The 20,005-nt window shown below is 56.7% G+C and overlaps 1 protein-coding gene across 2 annotated transcripts; it reads right to left on the bottom strand.

Annotated features, from left to right (window-relative positions):
- Positions 1-2,009: 2,009 nt before the first annotated feature.
- Positions 2,010-19,776, bottom strand: NRTN (neurturin). 2 transcript variants are annotated; one of them, XM_030966744.1, is made up of 3 exons: positions 19,651-19,776; positions 6,545-6,809; positions 2,010-5,235 (listed from the first exon to the last, which is right to left on the bottom strand). In XM_030966744.1, exons 2-3 carry the CDS (start codon positions 6,780-6,782, stop codon positions 4,787-4,789), a joined length of 687 nt encoding a protein of 228 aa, XP_030822604.1. In that variant the 5' UTR covers positions 6,783-6,809; positions 19,651-19,776; the 3' UTR covers positions 2,010-4,786. The 2 variants fall into 2 exon arrangements, with proteins under 2 accessions (XP_030822604.1, XP_030822605.1); XM_030966745.1 differs by having other exon boundaries at positions 6,545-6,718; positions 19,651-19,738.
- Between the last annotated feature and the right edge of the window lie 229 nt (positions 19,777-20,005).

The raw sequence follows: 20,005 nt of genomic DNA, 5'->3' as shown, positions 1-20,005 counted from the left end.
GTTAAAGGACAGAGATTATTCCCTTTCCCTTTCCCTTTCCCTTTCCCTTTCCCTTTCCCTTTCCATTTCCCTTTCCCTTTCCCTTTCCCTTCCCATTTCACGTGATTTCCTCAGAATTTTCACATTTTTGAACCAACCCACTTGGAAGCTCCTTTTCCAGAAGGGCCAAAGCTGATTATTTCTGGGTCTTTCCACCCAAAACCCCAAATTCCCCTTTTCCTTGGCCATCCCCACTCCCATGGTGAGGACTGACCATCACCCAACCATTGTGATAGAGGAGAAATCCATAAAAATCCTTCACTTTATCCCCACTTTGCCAAGGGGATGAAACAGATCACACCTGAGCTCAGGTTTGTTTAAAAAAAATAATATCAAACAGCTTTTTATTTCGTTTTATTTTACCTTATTTTATTCCCCCAAGGTTCAGGATAAATGGTACAAATGTAATAAATGTAAACTGCACTTGGCACCGTCGGGGTCAATAAATAACATAAAAAAGGGAGCGAGCGTGGGAGGCGTTTGGGAGGCGGCGCTTTGGGATCTAAATAAATAACATAAGTTACTTCCAATAAATAGCAGTATCCAAAATACAGATGCATTGCATCCACTTCTGCAGCCGGGCACGGGCCCGGCCATTCCGGAGGGGAACAGCAAAATCCGGATGGTGCCGGCGGTGCTGGAACAGGAATCCCTTCTCCCCCTTCCCCCTTTTCTACCTTTTTTTTTCCTTTTCCCCCTTTTTTCCTTTTTCTCCTTTTTTTTCATTTTTTCCCTTTTTTATTTTTCCCCTTTTTTCCTTTCCCCCCTCTTCTATTTCCTTTTTTCCCCTTTTTCCTTTTTCTCCTTTTTCCTTTTCCCCCTTTCTCTTCAGCCTCTTTCCCTTTATTTTCTTTTTATTCCCTTTTCGCCCTTTCCCCCTTTTTTCCTTTATTATTTTTCCTTTTTGCCCTTTTTCTCTTTTTACCTCTTTCCCTTTTTACCTTCTCTTCTTTCCCCCATTCCCACCTTTTCATTTTAATTGCTTTTTTCCCTTCCTTCCTTTTTTTCCTTTTTTTCCCCCTTTTTTTCCTTTTTTCCCTTTTTCCCCTTTTCCCTTTTTTTTTCCTTTATCTTTTTTCCCTCTTTTTCTTTTTTCTCCTCTCCCCCTTTTTCCTTTCTCCCTTTTTTCCTTTTCCCCTTTTTTTTTTTTTTTCTCCCCCCGCCTTTTTCCTTTCTCCCTTTTTTCCTTTTTCCCCTTTTTTTTTCTTTTTTCTCCCCCCTTTTTCCTCTTTTTCCTTTTATTTCCTTTTCCCCTTTTCTCCCCCTTTCTCTCAGGCCTCCCCTTTGAGGCCGCGCTTTGTTTAGCCCAGAAGGAAAACACGTGGCAGCCCCGTTCCCAATTTACCATCTGAGGCTCTGAATCCCGCCAAAACATCATTTCTCTTGATAAATCGAGGAAATCCTTTATCCCAGCAGGATCCTGGAGCTGTTTAACCCCAGAACATTCCCTCTGCCAGCGCTTCCATGGAGTGGAAACGACGATGAAATTTCCCCCAATTTCCCCCCCACGGATCCCAAATTGGACCCTGGGGGTGAACGGGATCCCAAGGGATTTGTGGGATGTGTGGGTCTGATCCCAAGATCAGCGTGTCCTGATGGAAAACCCACTGGAAATCCCAGAAATCGCCGTGGCAGGGCTGGGAGAGCACAACCCTGGGGTTTTGCGCTGTCACAACCACCGGGATCAATTCAAACATCTCCAAACCTCCTGCTCTTCAAACCCTCCTCTCCCGGGAGGAGCTGCAGCCCCAGACAGACAAAAACCCAACCCCAAAATCCCCCCAACAGCTGTTGCACACTGGTTATTATTATTATTATTAACATTAATATTAACCAGCACATGGGATGCTGAGGAAGGAGCCAGATGAGATTCTGCTGTGGCTTTGAGGAGGGAATTTTCCACTTTTTTTTTTGCATTGTAGACATTCTTCCGGGCAGCTCCAGCTCCTATTACAGCAGAGGGGGCTGGAGAAATGGAAAGCATTAGGGAAACCTCAGCCTTTCTATTGGAACCACATTTCCAGGGCCGGCTGGCAGCGGGATGGCACCGGGACAGCTGGAGGAGCTCCACGAGGAGGAGGAGGAGCCCTGAAAAAGACATGGAAGCAGAATCCATCCTTGTGGCCACACCACGATGCCCCAGCTCGCCCCATCGGGGAGTTTTGTGGCTGCAAATCCCAGCTGTTCCCCAAAAAAACCCAGCGGGAGCAGCGGGAGGCAGATGGGGAACATCCCCTCCACACAGGCCGGAGCTGCACTGCCAGCAGGGGGAAATTAAAATTAAAAAAAATACAAAAAATGATGGATTGGAGCTATTCCTGCTGATTTTAACACACCATTGCATTGAGTCAGGTTTTCCTCCTAGTTTTGGGGGCTCCAAGCTGGATTTGCGCAGGGAATGGGGGATTTTGGGAGATGTCCCTTGTCCCCTCGTCTTCCTGCTGCTCCCACCACCACCCTGGAGAGAAGAGGGTCCCTTGGGCCGGGTCCCCACCATCAAGGCACCCTAAATCCCTGGGTTCTGCCAAAACCTGTCCCAAACCAGGGTGCAAACACTGAGCAGAGGCAGCTCCTGCTCCAAATCCTCCTCTGCAGCACCAGGTCCTGCTCTGCTTCCACACCACCTTCCCTGCCTTCCCTCCATTCCTTTTTCCTTACTGCAACAAAACTAATTTTAGTTTCATAGCAGCGAGACCTGGAAAGCACCCAAGCCCTTGAGAGGACAGTTATTATTATTATTAGCATTATTATTATTAGATTTGGGCGCTTTTTTTTCCCTTAAACTCGAGTGAGCCGCTTATCCACTGAGAGCCCAGCACAGCTCCTGCTGCCCATCTGCCATTCCCATCCTCCAGCTGATTCTTTTGGGCCCCTTTTCCCATTTCCAGCCAAAACCAGGGCTGCAAACTCACACCTTGGTTGGGGAGCTGCACCTGGAGCGTGGAGTTTATCCACTCTCAGTTCCCATTTCCTGGGTGAAGGTTTCACACCCCACACCCGTGGCAGCCTCCCACCTTTCCCAAAACCCAGGGAAAACTCCGTGTTACAGACTCCAGGCTGCCTTCCCGGGCTGCCAGCCCTGCTGAAGGATGGTGTTTATATTCCTCCACTACACCCTGGCTCCGCTCAGCCAAGAGCTGCCTTTGGATAAAAAGGAAGGGAAAAAAATTATCCCCACCAGGCTGGGCCTGTGTGGAGGTCGGGAATGTGGCTGGTCCAACACAAGATGCTGCTCCCCATCCCATCCCAAGGGGTGCCATCCTGCTCCCCCAAATGCTGCAGCACCATCCCTGAGCTGGGATCACCAGCAGCAGCCCTCCTCCTCCTCGGGATGAAGGCACAAGGGATTGTCCCCCCCGTTTGTCCGGAGAGAGGAGCCAGGAGGCCGGGGGGGCACACGGAGTGTTTTCCCTCACGTTGGTTAATGCCCAGGACATGACACCAATATTCTCCTTCTGTTTATGATTTGCCTTTTCTGGGAAGGGAGCCAAGGGGAGAAAACCCATCAATCCCAGGCAACAGCTCGAGCCTGCCCAGGGAATGTGAAATCCGCGGGCTCATTTATTTCCCCGCAGAGTAAACAGCAGTGACACTGCTGTAAATGTGAGCAGAGCCAAAGCCAGGCCTGAGTCCCCTCTCCTGCAGGATCCCAGCCCCGGGCAGAGCACGGGGGATGCTCCCAGGAGAGCTGGGGGGATTTGGGGAGACGCCAAACCGGGGATGCTCCTGCCCATGCCACTCTGCTGGGGAGGTTCTGTCACCTCCCTGGCGGTGGCCGGGCTCTGGCCCAGCTGCCTGTGGCAGGGGCACAGGAGGTTAATCCAGTTACTTCAGATTATCCCGAGTTTAAAGAAGAAAAGCCCCAGGGCTGCAGGAATGAGACGATGGCAAAAGGGGCACAAGCCAGAGGGAGTCAGAGCCACACACAAACCACTCCTGGCGTTTCTGTGTCCCCAGACACCGGGATCTGGGGTGGATGGACCTCCCGCAGCAGCTCAGGGTGGTCACAAAACCCCAAAGCTACAGAGAGAGAGACTCAGCTCCCACCCTGGGGCAGCACAGGGCACCTGATGCACCCCGAACCTCTAACACACCCCAAAACACACCCCAGGTGTGCAGCACACCCCAAAACACATCCCAGGTGTGCAGCATGCCCCTAAACACACCCTGAGCATGCAGCACACCCCAAAACACACCCCAGGGTGCAGCACACCCCAAAATACACTCCAGGTGTGCAGCATGCCCCTAAACACACCTGGAGTGTGCAGCACACCCCAAAACACCCCCGGAGTGTGCAGCACACCCTGTCCAGTACCGCACAGCACCAGCACTGCTCACAACACCCCCTGCACGTGCCACACCCCTGTGCCACACCCCTGTGCCACACCCTGACGCAGAACCCTGGCACATGTGTGCATGTGTGTCCCCCCATGCCAGAGACACCTGCACTGCCCCACCCCTGTGCAGGTAACGTAGCCTGTGACACGTGTGACACGCGTGACACCTGTGACACACAGCACGGCCCGTGCATGCCGAGGGCACGCCGCACACCCACTGTCACCTCAGCAGGGACCGCTGGGCCACCCGCAGAGGGGACAACAGCCTCCAGCCGCCGTCACCGCTCCAACCGCCCCGCCACGGCGGCGGCCGCGTCTCTAGTCCGGCGACGGTGGCACCGAGGGACGCGCCAGCGGCTCAGTCTCTCCTCCTCCGGCCGCCCCGGCCTGCATCCCGGGTGTCCCCTGTGTCACACGCAGCCGCACTCCTTGGCCGACAGCTCGTTGACGGTGTAGTAGCGGTTGTAGGCGTCCAGGAAGGAGACGTCGTCGTCGTAGGCCAGCGGCCTGCAGCACGGCCGCGCGCGGATCTTCTCCTTCCGGATCTTTCTGCGGCTCCTCATGCTCTTGAGGGAGAGGTCGTAGCTGCGCACGGCGGCCTCGCAGGTGCCGCTGCAGTAGCGGAACAGGACGGTCTCGTCCGACTCGTAGCCCAGGCCCAGCTCGCTGACGCTGACCTCGAGCTCGCGCAGCTCGCAGGGTTTGTGGCGGGCGCGGGCGCGCTTGCGGCGGCCGCCGGCGCGGGGGAACAGCGGCAGCTCGTGCCCGCCCGAGTTCACGGCCTGGCGGTAGCGCTCCACCAGCGCCGAGAGCAGCTGGCGCATCTCGCCCTCCGTGTAGCTCTCCAGCAAGGCGCTGTCTGCAGGAGGAGGGCACACGGTTAGAGGGAGGCCCCGGGGAGGGTGAGGGGTGCTGGGGTGGGTGGGGGTGGCCTGAGGTGGGAGATCCTCCATGGGTGAGGGTCTGGGGGTCCCCGAAAATGGAGGTGCCTTGCGGTGGGTGGACATCGCCCAAGGTGGAGGCGCCTTGGGGTAAGTGGATGACCTCAGGATGGAGATTGCCTGTGGTGGGTGGATAACCTCAGGATGGAGGTGCCTCGGGGTGGGTGGATAACCTGAGGATGGAGATTCCCCCAGGATGGAGACTCCCTGGGGTGGGTGGATAACCTGGGGGTGGAGATTCCCTGGGGTGGGTGGATAACCTCAGGATGGAGGTGCCTTGGGGTGGGTGGACATCCCCCAGGATGGAGACTCCCTGGGGTTGGTAAACACCCTCCAGGAAGAAGGTTCTTTAGGGTGCATGACTCCCAGGATGGAGCTTCCCAAGGTGGGTTAGCATCCACCTGGCTGGAGGTCACCTGAGGTGGGAGATCCTCCATGGCTGAGGATCTCAGCATCCTCCAGGATGGAGGTGCCTTAAGGTGGATGGATGATCCCCAGGATGGAAATTCCCTGAGGTGGGAGGACGTCCCCAGGATGGAAATTCCCTGGAGTGGGTCCCCTAAGATGGAGGTCCCTTGGGGCAGGTGGATTTGGGGAGAATCCCCAATAAATTTCCTATTTGCACTGTTTCACTGTGCTCTGGGAGCCCCCAGACCCCAAGGGCTGCCCTGAGACCCCAGGGCCAGCAGCCAACACACAAACTGTGTGGCAGCACCCCCATCCCCCTGTCCCAGCCCTAAATCCAGGGTTATTCCAGCTCAGTTCTGCAGGAGGCACAGGAAAGACAGAGGAAAGCATGATCTGACAGCTTGTCATCGATTTCCAAATTTCCACCCAAAAAAAAGCAGTTCCTCTGGTTTGGAATCAAAACAAACACGTGGGGATTTCCAGCCCTCAGGGAGCACTGAGGGGTGAGCAGGGGGAGCTGCTGCCGTGCCCTCATCTTCAGCTCCTGTTTGACATTTTCCATTTGTAAAAAATAGCATGGAACAAAAAAGAACCATTTGGAAGGGAATAAAAGCAGCTTCTTTGCAGGAACTGAGCTGTTTGAGTTCCCCTCTGTGGAGAGCTGCCAAAGTTGGGTGCCCAGCACCTCCCGCTCACCCCAAACCCTCCTCAAGGGGATGTTGGGATGCAGGAGAGGGCAGGGAGTGACCCCGCAGGGATTTGGGGGATCTGTGGGGCCGGGGGGGACAGTGAGGCCGGGCTGGAGGAGCAGGAGCTTACACTGGGCCAGCAGAGAGCCGTGGCGTTGCAGCGCCCGTGGGGATCTCCGCAGCGAGGAGGAGGAGGAGGAGGAGGAAGAAGAAGAGGAGGAGGAGGAGGAGGAATCCCGTGAGGAAGACGGCGAGGAAGGCAAGGGGCTGAGTTCCCGGCTTCCGCTGAACATGTCTCTACAAACTAAAATGGATAACATGGAACTGAGGAGCATCGATGCAATGGCTGCAAACTTCCATACCTTCATCTTAGAGCAAGTCAGAACATTGAAACTCTGCAAAACAGGCAAAACAAACATCCTTAATGCGTGCCCCAGCCCCCAGAGCCCCTCACCTCCCTCCCTCCCTGAGGCTTGGCATGGGGGATCCTTCCCCTGGGACCCCCTTGGCTCCAGCTCCTCCCTTCCCAACAACAGCACGGTGCTGAGATGGGAAACTGAGGCACGAGGGGCAGCCCAGGGATGTGCCGGGCTGGGAGAATGGCCGTGGAAAAGGTGGCTTGGGGCTGGTGGTGGCAATGGGGACGAGGTGGCAGCAATGGGGATGAAGTGACAGCAATAGGGATGAGATGGCACCAATGGGGACAAGGTGACAGCAATGGGGATGAGGTGACAGCAATGAGGATGAGGTGGCACCAATGGGGACAAGGTGGCAGCAATGGGGATGAGGTGACAGCAATGGGGATGAGGTGGCACCAATGGGGACGAGGTGGCAGCAATGGGGATGAGGTGACAGCAATAGGGATGAGATGGCACCAATGGGGACAAGGTGACAGCAATGGGGATGAGGTGACAGCAGTGGGGACGAGGTGGCACCAATGGGGATGAGGTGACAGCAGTGGGGACGAGGTGGCAGCAATGGGGATGAAGTGGCAGCAATAGGGACAAGGTGGCACCAATGGGGATGAGGTGGCACCAATGGGGATGAGGTGACAGCAATAGGGACAAGGTGGCAGCAATGGGGATAAGGGGACACCACCGTGGATGAGGTGACAGCCGTGGGGATAAGGGGACAACAATGGGAAAAAATGAGAAAAGGAAAAACCCAATCCCAGTTTTATAATATTTACCTGACAGAATTTACTGGGGCAGGGGAGGGAAATGTTTATTTTAAATGGGAATTTGACAGGTTTGCTTTTATTTTTATTGTAGAAAGCACCATGACAGGCTGTGGCCGCCCCCTCACCACCACATCCCTTGATTTCATGGGATGCAGATAATTCCCTGCCCACCAGCAGGAATGAGATCCCCTGGAGGTTACAGGATCGCTGCAGGACCCAGCCGGACTCTAAATATTTCCAACGGGGCTGTAAACAATGCCAAGATAGAAAAAGAAGAGTTTGGCCTTATAAGGAGGGAGGAGGATGGAATCCCAGAGGGTCTGGAGCAGCAGGGAATGGGAGCTGGGAGAGCACTGGGAGCACTGGAGGGGAGTGGTGCCAGACCCATCTCATCCCATCGAGCCAAGGGAGAGCTGCAGGAGAGTGATGGAGGAGGGTGGAGGATGCTCTGGGATGGAGGAGGATGGAGGACAATGAAGGATGGTGGAGGATGATGAAGGAAAATGGAGGACAATGAAGGAGGATGGAGGATGATGAAGGAAGATGGAAGATGATGGAGAATGCTCTAGGATGGGTGGAAGAGGGTGGAGAATGGAGGATGGCGAAGGCAGATGGAGGAGGGTGGAGGTGCCAGGTGCGTTCACATCCACGTTCGCCATCCTGACAGGACACAGTGGTGATGGGACACAGGGAATGGCTTCCCACTGCCAGAGGGCAGGGATGGGTGGGATACTGGGATGGAATTCCTGGCTGGGAGGGTGGGAATTTCCCAGAGCAGCTGGGGCTGCCCCTGGATCCCTGGCAGTGCCCAAGGCCAGGCTGGATGGGGCTTGGAGCAGCCTGGGATGGTGGGAGGTGTCCCTGCCCATGGCAGGGGGTGGGACTGGATATTTAAGTTCCCATTCTGGAATTCCACGATAATCAGGTGCCTTCAGCTCAGATTTCACCCTGGAAATAAGAGCAGGAGCAGGGAACAGGCACTGAAAACTCCCTGGCATCCCAACCCTTCCCAGCAGGGTCAGTGCTCAGTGGTGCAGGACCAAGAAAACCCCAATTTGCCAAAATGGGTGGAAATGAAGGATTTGTGAAGAACCAGCAGCCCCAGGGGAGGGTTTGGGGGGGAAAGGACACTTTGTTCAGCTCTCCAGGAGGACAAACAGCTTTTAACAGCTGATGTCGGGTGTTTTGGGAGACGAATTCCATGAGCACTGGGATCACACAACCTCCATCACCCAGGGGGGCTCAGCCCCCTTTGTCCTGCTCTGGGAGGAAAAGGCTGGGCCAGAGCAGGGCTCTGACACCCGATCCCCCCACCTGAGAAAGGGCCTCTGGCTTCTTGCTGCCCCATAAAATTTTAGGAGAGCGGTTCCAGCCTCGCTGCACGTCCCATAAAACAGCCTCCCATTCCGGCAGCCAGAAATCCTGGCCCCCACCCACTCGCCTGTGACCTTTCAAAAGACTCAAATCCCAGCTCCAAAGTGCAAAACAATAACAACAAAGTTATTCCAGGCTTTGCTGTTGGTTTCTTTTCCTCTAAAAAGCCCCAGACCAGCCCAGTCCAACCTGGCCTTGGACACATCCAGGGATGACGGTGTTTCCACTTGTTTTTCCTGATAAATCAAAATCCAGCAGACTTTTTTTGCCCACAAAAAGTGGAGCGTTTGGGGTTCTCTGGTGCCCCTCACTTGTCGCACTCTCACTTTTTCCCCATCCCTCTCATTTTTAAACCCCGCTCCCAGTTTTTCCAGCAGACCCTTGGGATTTGTTCCTGATGTCCACAGACACCTTAAAGCTCACAGAGGGAGGAAAGTGAATTTATGCGTTTTTTTTTTTTCCCTAAATCCTCCTTGCTGAAAGGTTGAAAGAAGGAGATGCCAAAACTTTCAGCGCTGATGCTTCGAAGCAGAGGACCCAAAAGACATTATATTCTAAGTGTGCCATAAATTTTCCGTCGATTCATGTTTCCGGGCATTGATTCATTATTTTCCAGAGCCCAGCCTCAAGAATGGATGAAGCCACGGTGTGGCTGAAGGATTTTTGGCAGCACAAAGCGCTTGGAAAGACAGAGGCCTTGATGGGACATCAGAGAGAGCTTCCACCTGCCACACGCTGTTTATTTGAGCGCCTTACATGGGAGCCAAGCTGCTTTGAAATCCCGGCTCCTCATGACTCATCCCGCAGGAATTAAACAATTTCCATGGGCAGCAGCTCCAGAGGCTGCTCCTCCAGCAGCAGCTCCGGCTCAACGCCTGGTCCTGCTCACAGGATGGGGCTGGGCTGTCCTGGAGAGGATGAGGGTGGTGGAGAGACAGACTGTTCCCAAGACTGCCTCGGATCTTCCCCAAAACTGCCGCAGATTTTCCCCAAAGACTTCCTCAGGCTGTCCTCAAAACTCCTTCAAATTTTCCCCAAAACTCCCTCAGACCATAAGAAAAACACCATCAGATTTTCCCCGAAAACTTCTTCAGATTGTCCCCAAAACTCCTTCAGGTTTTCCCCAAAACTCCTTCAGATTTTACCTCAAAACTTCCTCAGATTGTCCCCAAAACTCCTTCAGATTTTCCACAAAACTTCTTCAGATTTTACCCCAAAACTTCCTCACATTGTCCCCAAAACTTCTTCAGATTTTACCCCAAAACTTCTTCAGATTTTACCCCAAAACCTTCCTCACATTGTCCCCAAAACTCCTTCAGATTTTACCCCAAAATTTCCTCAGATTGTCCTCAAAATTTCTTCAGATTTTCCCCAAAAACTTCCTCACACTGTCCCCAAAATTCCTCCAGATTTTCCCCAAAACTTCTTCAGACCATTCCAAAATTGCACCAGACCTCCCGCAAAACTTAACCACAAGCTCCCAAAATACTTTCTTGGGGATTGAACTGGGAGGACTGGAGCCCTGGATCAAACTGGTCTCAAAATGCCAAAACTGGCCCCAAAACAGGGAGCACTGAAAGGGGAAAAAAGCCCCAAACCCTGATCTGGGGTGGACCTGTTGGATTTTCCTGCTCTTTTGACAGCAAGTGGGTGCACAAAGGAGGGGGAAATGTCCCTGTCCCCATCTCCAGCTCTGCTCTCAGCTCATCCCTGCTCCTCCTCCTCCTCCCCCTGCAGAGCCAGAGCGGGGTGTGGGACACATGGTTCTGCTTTGCCTCGGTGAAACCCAGCCCAGCAGCTCCAGAGCTCTCCCCCAGCTCCCCCCAGACCCCCCCAAGGGGCCGACCACAAACCAGGCACAGCCTCGGCCCTGGGATGCAGCCCTGCTCCTCTGGGGAAGGACTGGGGGATGTGTGACCCCAGGGAGGGGAATGGGGCTGGGCATGGACCCGCTGGGGCGGAGAGGGAGATGGGGTGGGGGAGAGGGAAATGGGATGGGGGAGAGGGAAATGGGAGGGGGGAGAGGGAAATGGGGTGGGGGAGAGGGAAATGGGGTGGGAGAGGGAAATGGGAGGGTGGAGAGGGAGATGGGACAGAGGAGAGGGAAATAGGATGGAGGAGAGGAAGGTGGGACAGAGGAGAGGAAAATTGAAGGGTGGAGAGGGAGATGGGACAGAGGAGAAGGAGATGGGACAGAGGAGAAGGAGATGAGGTGGAGGAGAGGGAGATGGGACAGAGGTGGGATGGTGGACGGGAGGTGGGATGGTGGAGAAGGTGGTGGGATGGTGGACTGGGAGGTGGGATGGTGGAGAAGGTGGGAGGGTGGGATGGTGTGGGGCAGGAGGAGCTCCAGCACTCCCAGAGCCCCAGGCTGAGCGCGCCAAGCCCTTCGTTCCCACGCTGCCATGACATTTACGTTTGGGCTGAATTACGGCGGGTTTGGTTTACATCTCTCCAAACAGCTGGAGAGCAACAAACCCACCCTCAACACGGTGGAAATAATAAGGAAAAGCCTCCCCTGCTGAGCCGGTGGGATGGGGATGGATGGGCCGGGGCACCCCGCGGTGCCGGGAGCGATGCCGGGGGTGGTGGCCGCGCCAAGTCGTGGTTGGGGAAGGAAGCCTGGGGAGCTTCCAGCCACCAGAGCAGCTCTTGCCGTGGCCACATCCAAATCCCCACCATTCCATGGAATCACGGAATCCCAGACTGGTTTGGGCTGTAAGGGACCTTAAAGCCCATCCAGTGGCCCCCCTGCCGTGGGCAGGGACACCTTCCACACCTTCCACACCTTCCACACCTTCCACACCTTCCACACCTTCCACACCTTCCACACCTTCCACTATCCCAGGCTCAAGTCCCACCCAACTCGGTTTGACATTTTCCCCTCATTTTGGATTTGGCAAAGCCAAACCAGCTCAAAGGAGGAGGCACCAGGACAAGGCAGGGATCTGGGGACACTGCCCCATCCATATCCACATCCCAGACACCAGAGGGCATCACCTTTGGGAATGAGCAGGCACGGGACCCCCAGAGCCCCCCAGCATGGCCAGACCCCTGTCCCAAATTCCCAAATCCCCAATGCTCCTGTTGGAGCAGAACAAATCCCGCCAGAGAGGGATCTGGGAGCTCTTCCAGGAGGGGAAGGAGCACAGGGGAGGAAAATCCCAATTTGTGCCAGGGCCAAGGGGCACCTTGAGCCATCCCGGCATGGCAGGGACAGCATCCTGTGCCCGAGCCCAGCCGGTTTGCACGGGGAGAAGCCAAATCCCCCGGCATGGAAATCCCGGCAGGAGGGCAGCTCTGATGGCCCCAAAACAGAGACCCCGCGGCCACGACCCCCCCGGCTCCCCCCACCCCCAGGAGCTGCCCCCAGACCCATTTTGGGGCTGGACTCGTGCACGGAAGCCTCGGTGCTGACCCCTCTCACCGCGTCCCGCGGGGTCCCCGTTCCCTCCATCGGCGCTGGGCTGCGGGGGAGCTGCCGGCCCGCCCGGGCGAATCCATGCCCCGGGAAGCTGCGGCGGAGCCTCTGATTCCTTCCCCGGAGGTCTCGCGTGGGCTTTCATGTCATTAATTAACGGGATCCGCAGCGGGAGGGATCCCGCTGGATGCGGAGCCGAGCGCGGGGATTTCCACCCCTGCTGGGACCAGTCTGGGACCAGTTCAGTCCCAGTTCAGCCCGGGCTGGGCTCGGCCCATCCCTGCAAGGGCAGATGATGCTGCTGCACGCCCTCCAGCCTGGGCTTCCCGCGGTTCTCCCCCATCCCGCCGGAGGCTGGGAATGCAGCTGCAATATAAATCAGCAGCAAATAAAAGCGGGGTTTGATGCAGCACAGCTCCTGCAGTGTCACCCAGCGCGGCTCGGGGACACCTGGGGGTGTCTGTGCAGGGCCTGGGGGGACACCTGGCCGAGATCTGCCCCCCCGACACCGCCCAGCTCTGACAAGCATCATCAAACCCTGCACCTTTCGGGGATATTTATTCCCTTTCCAGCTAAAAAGCAGCCAAAGCGTTTAAAAGTCGTTGTGGGGTGGGCACACAGCTTGTGCTCCCAGTTTGTGCTCCCAGTTTGTGCTCCCAGTTTGTGCTCCCAGCCCAGTGTCCCCACCTCAAGGTGCGACAGCCCTGCCAAGGTCACCGCGGCTGCAGCAAAACCCAAAACCCTCCCTAAGCCGATTCCGTCAGGTCTAAGCAGCAGCAAGAGCCGCCCTTCACGGGAAGAGGTGAGTAATTAGAGATTAATTACTGATAAAATTCCTCGGGGTATTGCCCGAGGGCTGCAGCGGGAGCAGAGCCTGGCTCGAGGTGAAAAACATCGAAACTCAGTGGGGGTGTCTGCAGGAAAACTCCCTGCAGACAGATCCCCTCTGCTGAAGGGCAGAGAAAATCAAATTATATCGCTTGAAATCCCACCAAAACCAGCATGGTTTATGTGGCCCCGGAGGAAATCAGGGATAACACCAGCCCAGGACCCCCCACCCGCTGCTGGGCGCCTTTGGGTGCTGCTGTGCCAACCTCCTGCACGCCTGCTGCTGCTTTTCCAGCCCGAATTTTCCCTCTCGTGCCAAAACCTGGACTCTAAATGTCAATTATTTTTGGATCCGGAGCGACGCCCCCCCCTCCCCGGAATTAAGAAACCTCCCGATGCCAAAAAGGGGCGGTTTGTCAGAGGAAACTAATTACTGTGGCTTGTTTGAACAATCCCAGTGCCTCGGGAAAGAGGGTTAAAAGCTTAAATTTTGGCAGCGAGACGGAGCCCAGGCCCCAGATGTGCTTTGCTCTGGGCTCATTTCGACACCGCTGGTATCTGAGAGCTGCCACGGCTGCGCTGGGGGCAAAAATCTCCTTTTTTCCAAGAAAGGAAAAGCCCTTGGCGGGATCAAGGAGGGAGGAATAGGCCAGAGGCAGGAGGGGTCACCTCCCACAGCACAGCTTGGCTGTTTTGTAGGGTTTCCTCCGTTGTGGATTCCCCAAATCCCTTGGGGAAGTCACGGTGCTGCAGGGTGCCTCATTTTCCCCCTTGGAAAAACACCTTGAAGGTGCTTATTCCTGATTTTCCCGGGGTTCCACCTGGGAAATATCCAGGCAATAATTCCTGATTTTCCCGGGGTTCCACCTCTGCCTTTTCCTCAGGTGCATCCCAATGCCTTCAGCTCCCACCTGAACAATTCCCATTCTCATCCCTGGGGAATCAGACCCAGCCCTCCTGCGGGATGCAGGGTGGGAGGGGAGGAGCGCTGGGATGGGGGAGCCGCGGGATCCCCGCGGGATCATCAGCATCCATCCCCGCGGGATATCAGCATCCATCCCCGCGGGATATCAGCATCCATCCCCGCGGGATATCAGCATCCATCCCCACGGGATATCAGCATCCATCCCCGCGGGATCATCAGCATCCATCCCCATGGGATATCAGCATCCATCCCCGCGGGATCAGCATCCATCCCCACGGGATATCAGCATCCATCCCCGCGGGATATCAGCATCCATCCCCGCGGGATATCAGCATCCATCCCCGCGGGATATCAGCATCCATCCCCATGGGATATCAGCATCCATCCCCGCGGGATATCAGCATCCATCCCCGCGGGATATCAGCATCCATCCCGGCGGGATATCAGCATCCATCCCCGCGGGATATCAGCATCCATCCCCACGGGATATCAGCATCCATCCCCGCGGGATATCAGCATCCATCCCCGCGGGATCAGCATCCATCCCCGCGGGATCAGCATCCATCCCCGCGGGATCAGCACCCACCCGCATCCCCCAGCAGCCTTCCGAGCGGGCAGCACGGGTGATGCCGTTGCCGAGCCGGGAATCCCCCCCGTTCTCCCCTCTCTTCTCCCGCATTCCCGGCCGCACGGATTCCCCCCGGCGCCCGCCGGGGATTAGAGCGCTTTGCTGAGGGCACCGGGACCCGAGCGGGGTTTGCAAATCCAATTTGCGCTAAAGCCTCGCAGCGGAGCAGGGAGCGGGATCCCATCAGGATTTACTGTCCGACTCCAGCCAACACATTGAAGCACTTAGAGCTGCTGCAGAGCGAGCGGGGAGGAGGAATTCCGGCCGGGACGGCAGCGGCAGCGAGCTGGGAACGGGGATTGCAGCCAGGGGGATTTCAGAGCTGCGAGATGCTTGGGGGTGTTAGGAAAATTAACCCAGAAACACCAAAGGTTTATGTCCAAAAAGGAGACAGAGGAGTCCTTTTCACTTTACTCAAATCAAGGGAGAGGCCGTGGGGCATTCTCCTGGATCTCTCCAATTTTTGGAGTACACGGCCCCCTTTTTATCCCAATTTCTGCACTTCCCTTCTCTCTTTCCCCATTGGCTGAGGTACTTGAGAGGTACAGACTCCTCAGTATGCCTGATACCAAAGGTTTCCCTCTAATGTATAACCCTTCCTTTTAATTTTTAATTCTTACTGAATTTAGGGTTTTTTTTCCCCATTTCTGAGGTACTTGAGAGGTACAGACTTCCCAAAACACCTGATACCAAAGATTTCCCTCTAATGTGCAACCCTCCCTTCTAATTTTTAATTCTTATGGGATTTAGGGGTTTCCCCCCATTGTTTCTTTCATCTTTCAATGTCTAATTTCATTTATCAGCAAACCTAAAGCTTACTTGTAAAAGCAAATATCTTTTTCCATTCATCAATCAGTGGAATCCTTCCCATTGTATCTTTTGTCTCCCGGCCCTGGTTTTATCTACCAGCAGACCCAGAGCTTGTTTGGGAAGACAAATCCACTATTCCTGCCAGGGGAAATGGGGCTGGAGGTGATGGGGAGAGCTGGGGGGTCCCCAAAGGGCAGCAGGTTGGCTCAGCTGGAATTTTGCATGTGGAGATGGACACGTGCCTGAGCTCTCCTGTCACTGCAGGGAAAACCTGCTGGGATCCCTCAGGTGTCACCCTGATTTTTTTAAGTTTTTCTAAGCCTTCTGATGTTTACATTCTTGTAACAAACTTCCTCACGCACTTCATGTAAATAACTCGTTGTTTTGCATTCTTTTATGGAGGAGGAGAAATTTGATGGGCTGTTGGTTTGCCCAGTGTCATTGCAGAGGTGGCACTGTCACCCTCCAACCCACTGTCACTTTTGGAGATCTAGAAATGTTGGAGTCAAAAATAAAGGTCCCTTTTTTACCTCAGAAGGAGCAGCGAGTTTGCATCCTGTTGTTTCGTGTCCTATAGTGACACTCAGGGAGGTTTTCCACTGGGAAGAGCCAGGTGGTTTCCTAAAAAGCAGAATTTTCCCTCTGCTCCCACCCTGGATGTCAGTGTGGGGGCAGAACTGTGACCCCTCTGCCCTTCCCACCCCGCTGGCCTCTCCCATGGCTCCAGATTGGGATCCAGATTAGCTCCGGATTGCTCCTGCTGCCATAAAAACACCGATTACAATTGGAACCCAGCCACCAAATGCTGCCCACACTGCTGCCGAGGAGCTGCCACCGGCAGCCAGGGGCGGGGCAGGTGACACAGACAGGGACAGCCTGCACATTTTCCTGCCCCTTTTCCACCTTTGCCAGAGCAGAGGCTGCTCAGAGCAACAAGAAATTCAGGAAGGTGCTGTTGGAAGATGATGGCGCGGCCGAAGAGCTCCAGCAAAACATGGGTTGGGGCATTTCTCTGTCACTGCCTGTGGCAACGTCCCTCCCAGGCTGCTCTGAGGAGCTGCTAAGCCTCAAAAATGTGCTTTTAATAAGCCAACACCACTTAACGAAGAGAGCAGCTGCCCTGTTAAACCAGAGGCCAGCCCTTCCTGCGGCGAGGACGGGATGGGTGTTCCCAGCTGGGACCTTCAGCGCTGAAGGTGCTGTGGTTCACACCCGATGTTTGGGCTGGCCTTGGTGTCCCCTGTGCTGCACGAGGACCCGGCCTTGGGAAGGCAGCAGAGAGGGGAAAACCCAGGGAAAACCAAAAAAAGCCACCCCAGCACCTCGCTGGGAGCGCTCCCTGCCTGTTCCTCCCAGCGCAGCTTGGGCAACACAACCACTGGGATGGACCCTGCAGGGATTTGGGGTTTGGTTTGCACAGCCTGCTCTGCTCCAGGGCAGCAGGACTGGGGGGGTCTCTCCTGTGTCACCGTGCCATCGGCCACCAGATGCCATCGGCAAATCCCACAGCCCTGGTGGGAGTGACAACAGCAGCAATAAATACACCCCGGGCTCCCAGGCAGCTCCTTGAGCCAAAACCAACATTTTTAAAGGCAAAAAGACCCCCACAAGCCATGGGCTTGGCCAGTTCTGCATTGCTGCCATCACCAGCAAGACCCAGACACGGCAACCATGGAGCAAAGTCGGTTTTCTCGCTGGGAAGGACCAAGGCTGGGTTTACAACCAGCTCTAAACCAGGCCAGGATTTAATTAAGGGGCTTCCCAGAGCCTGGAGCCACAAAAGCAGGACCCTGCTCCTGAATCAGCTCCATCCTCAGAGCCTGGGAGAGCTCTGGGATGGGATTCCTCACCCTGCCCAAGCACCACTGCTCCCTGTGCTGCAACAAAAGCTGCTGAGACAGAGCAAAATGCAACTCCTGCTTTGGATTACTGCAGCTTGGGAGCGATGCTGGAGGAGCAACTTCCCCTCCTGGGACATCTCCGACCCTCAGAGCTGCCCTGCCTCCCTCCCCTCCAACCCTGCTCCTGGAGCCAGCTCAAAGGGAACCTCTGCTGAGGGAAAACAAATTAAATGTGGTTCCATCCAGATGAAAACAGCCCAGAAGGCAGCACTGATGTGAGTGGCATCGCCTGCGAGCCTCTGAGCGACAGCAGGAGGAGGAAATGCTTTTCGGAGAACACCACGGTGGCAAAGGGATTGTTTCAATTTAGCTCTGGGATGCTGGGCTACAAAGTGAGCCAGTTTTGGGTTTTGTGAGGGAGAAGAGATGGGAATGGAGCTGTTTGTGGTGTTTCCCTTCCCACGGCTCCGCTCCGACGCACACGAGAGCAACGCTGCAGCACGCCTGGCACAGCCCTCCCTCTTCTCCAAGTTTCACAGGGAAATGCTACTCCAGACTGGCCAAAACACAGCAAAATCGGAGTTGGGTGGGATTTCTCCAGCCCAAGCCATTAATGGTGGTGCTGGAGTAGATGGCTCACCTTGACCAGGAGACTGGGCCACCCCATGGCTGCGCTCTGGGGATGGCAAGTGATGCCAGTGGAACAAACCCTCACCAGTAAAGCAAACCTTCACCAGTAAACAAACCCACACCAGTGAAACAAACCTACAGCAGTAAAAAACCCCTCACCAGCCCTGGCCTACCTCACCTCCTGCTAGGAACCTACACAGAACTCCCAGTGCCATGGGAGGGCACCCAGTGCCACCAGAGCTGGGCCCAGCGCCAGGCACGGTCACCAGGGGTGCCACCCCTGTCCCTGCGTGTCCCCAGGGCTGTGCCACGGCAAACCCGAGCAGCTCCTTCTATTTCCAGCCCATCCACGAGGCCTGGAAGGTGCCGGGCTCTGCCCTTGCAGAGGCTCTGCCCGGTGCCCATCGTGCCGGGACGTGCCACAGCTCCCGTGCCCCTTCTCCGGGCCTGAGCCGGCCCTCCGACACCCAGCGCTGCTTGAAAACCCGGGCTGCAGGAACAGGAGCGTCTGGTCCTTCCCCCAGCCCCGGAGCTGCTGGGATGGAGGCGCTGGACGAGCCCGGAGCCCGGCGGTGACACCGAGGGCGTTCACACCGGGGCACGGCGCAGAGCCGAGCGCTGCATCTGCAGCCGCCGCAGCGGGCAGATTTGGGTCGGAACCGAAGGGGAAAAGGCAAATCCAAGCGTTCACACACCCTAAAATCCGGCACAGGGACGCCCCTTCCCTGCTCGGTTTCTCTGCCCTGTGCCAGGCAGAAGCTCCGGCCGCTAAAGCCAGGAGCAGCCACGAGCACGAGAGGATGAATTTGGGATCCACGGGGATCCTGCCTTTAGATCCGGGATCTCAGCACATCCAGGACTCGCACACGGCGCCTCCAACAGGCACCAGCCCCTTCTCCCGCCGGGATAAACCGTGCCCTTCACCCAGCGCCCGACCGCGGATCGGCTCCCGGAGCGAGCATGGGATTTAAATCAGTGCTGGCTGCAAGCTACCATATATGTGCAATAAAGACACCCGAGGTCTGCCTTGTTTTGTTAAAGCCTTCGGAGAGACCGCGGCGAGAGGGGGAAATTCCCTCCCTGGAGGATGGGGGGTAATTCACCCCCAGCCCCAGCCGGGCTCTGGGCACGGTCAGCGCTGCGGCGCGGCCGGGGCTGGGACAAGGTGACGGGGCCGGCGATGCCGGCTGGAGATCCTTCCGTTCCTTAAACTAATATTTAGACAGGACCCATCTCCTCCCTCCCGCGCTCCCGGAGCCGTCCCGCGCCGTGTTTGTGTTCCTGCGTGGCGGGACGGGCTCCAAGTACGCAGCGAAGTCCCGCGGCGGCCGCACAGGCCGCCCGACCCCGGCACGGGGCTCGGTCCCTCCGTTCCCCCCATCCCCGGGGGACCCCCAAGGCTCCGGTTCTGCCCCGTTCGGCAGCGGCAGCATCCGACCCGCCGGGGGTCGGCGGGGAATAAGCAGCGGGGTTGAGACCGGGGGAAAGAGGCTTCCCCGGGGCGCCCGGAGCTGCCGCCGGTGCCGCAGCAGGAGCGTCCCGGGCCGGGCAGGTGCCCGGGGCCGGCGCTGCCGAGCCGGGGCCGCCCGCGGCGCTTACCTGGACACCGGTGCCGGTGCCGGTGCGCGGCGCTCAGCGGCGGCTCCGTGCCGGGCCCGGGGCACGCGTGGGGCCGGGGGTCGCCATGGGCGAGCGGCGCGGGGCTGGCGCGGGGCTGGCGCGGGGCTGGCTCGGCTGGAGCGCGGCGGGGGGCTCGGCCAGCGCCTCCTCCCGCGCCGGGGGGCGGGTTTGGAGCCGGCCGGTTCCCCGCCCCGCCCGGTCCCGAGCCGGGCTGCGCTCCGCTGCCGCTGCCGGTGCCCGGCTCGCCCCGGTGCCTCCCGGTGCCGCTGCCGCCCGCGCCCCGCAGCCAGACGAGTCCGCGGCTCCCTCGGAGGAGGCACCGGCTGCTTCTCGC

The sequence above is a fragment of the Camarhynchus parvulus genome, chromosome 28 (genome assembly GCF_901933205.1).
Source record: "Camarhynchus parvulus chromosome 28, STF_HiC, whole genome shotgun sequence".
NCBI lineage: Eukaryota > Metazoa > Chordata > Aves > Passeriformes > Thraupidae > Camarhynchus > Camarhynchus parvulus.
This window is presented reverse-complemented; position numbering and strand designations above follow the sequence as displayed.

What these genes read in the sequence shown, in the direction of transcription:
- NRTN (XM_030966744.1), bottom strand. Translation starts at nt 6,782, where the DNA reads ATGAAGGTATGGAAGTTTGCAGCCATTGCATCGATGCTCCTCAGTTCC. An exon ending in CGGCTCTCTGCTGGCCCAGT is followed by an intron (nt 5,236 to 6,544) that starts GTAAGCTCCTGC and finishes CTCCTCCTGCAG; the next exon opens with ACAGCGCCTTGCTGGAGAGC.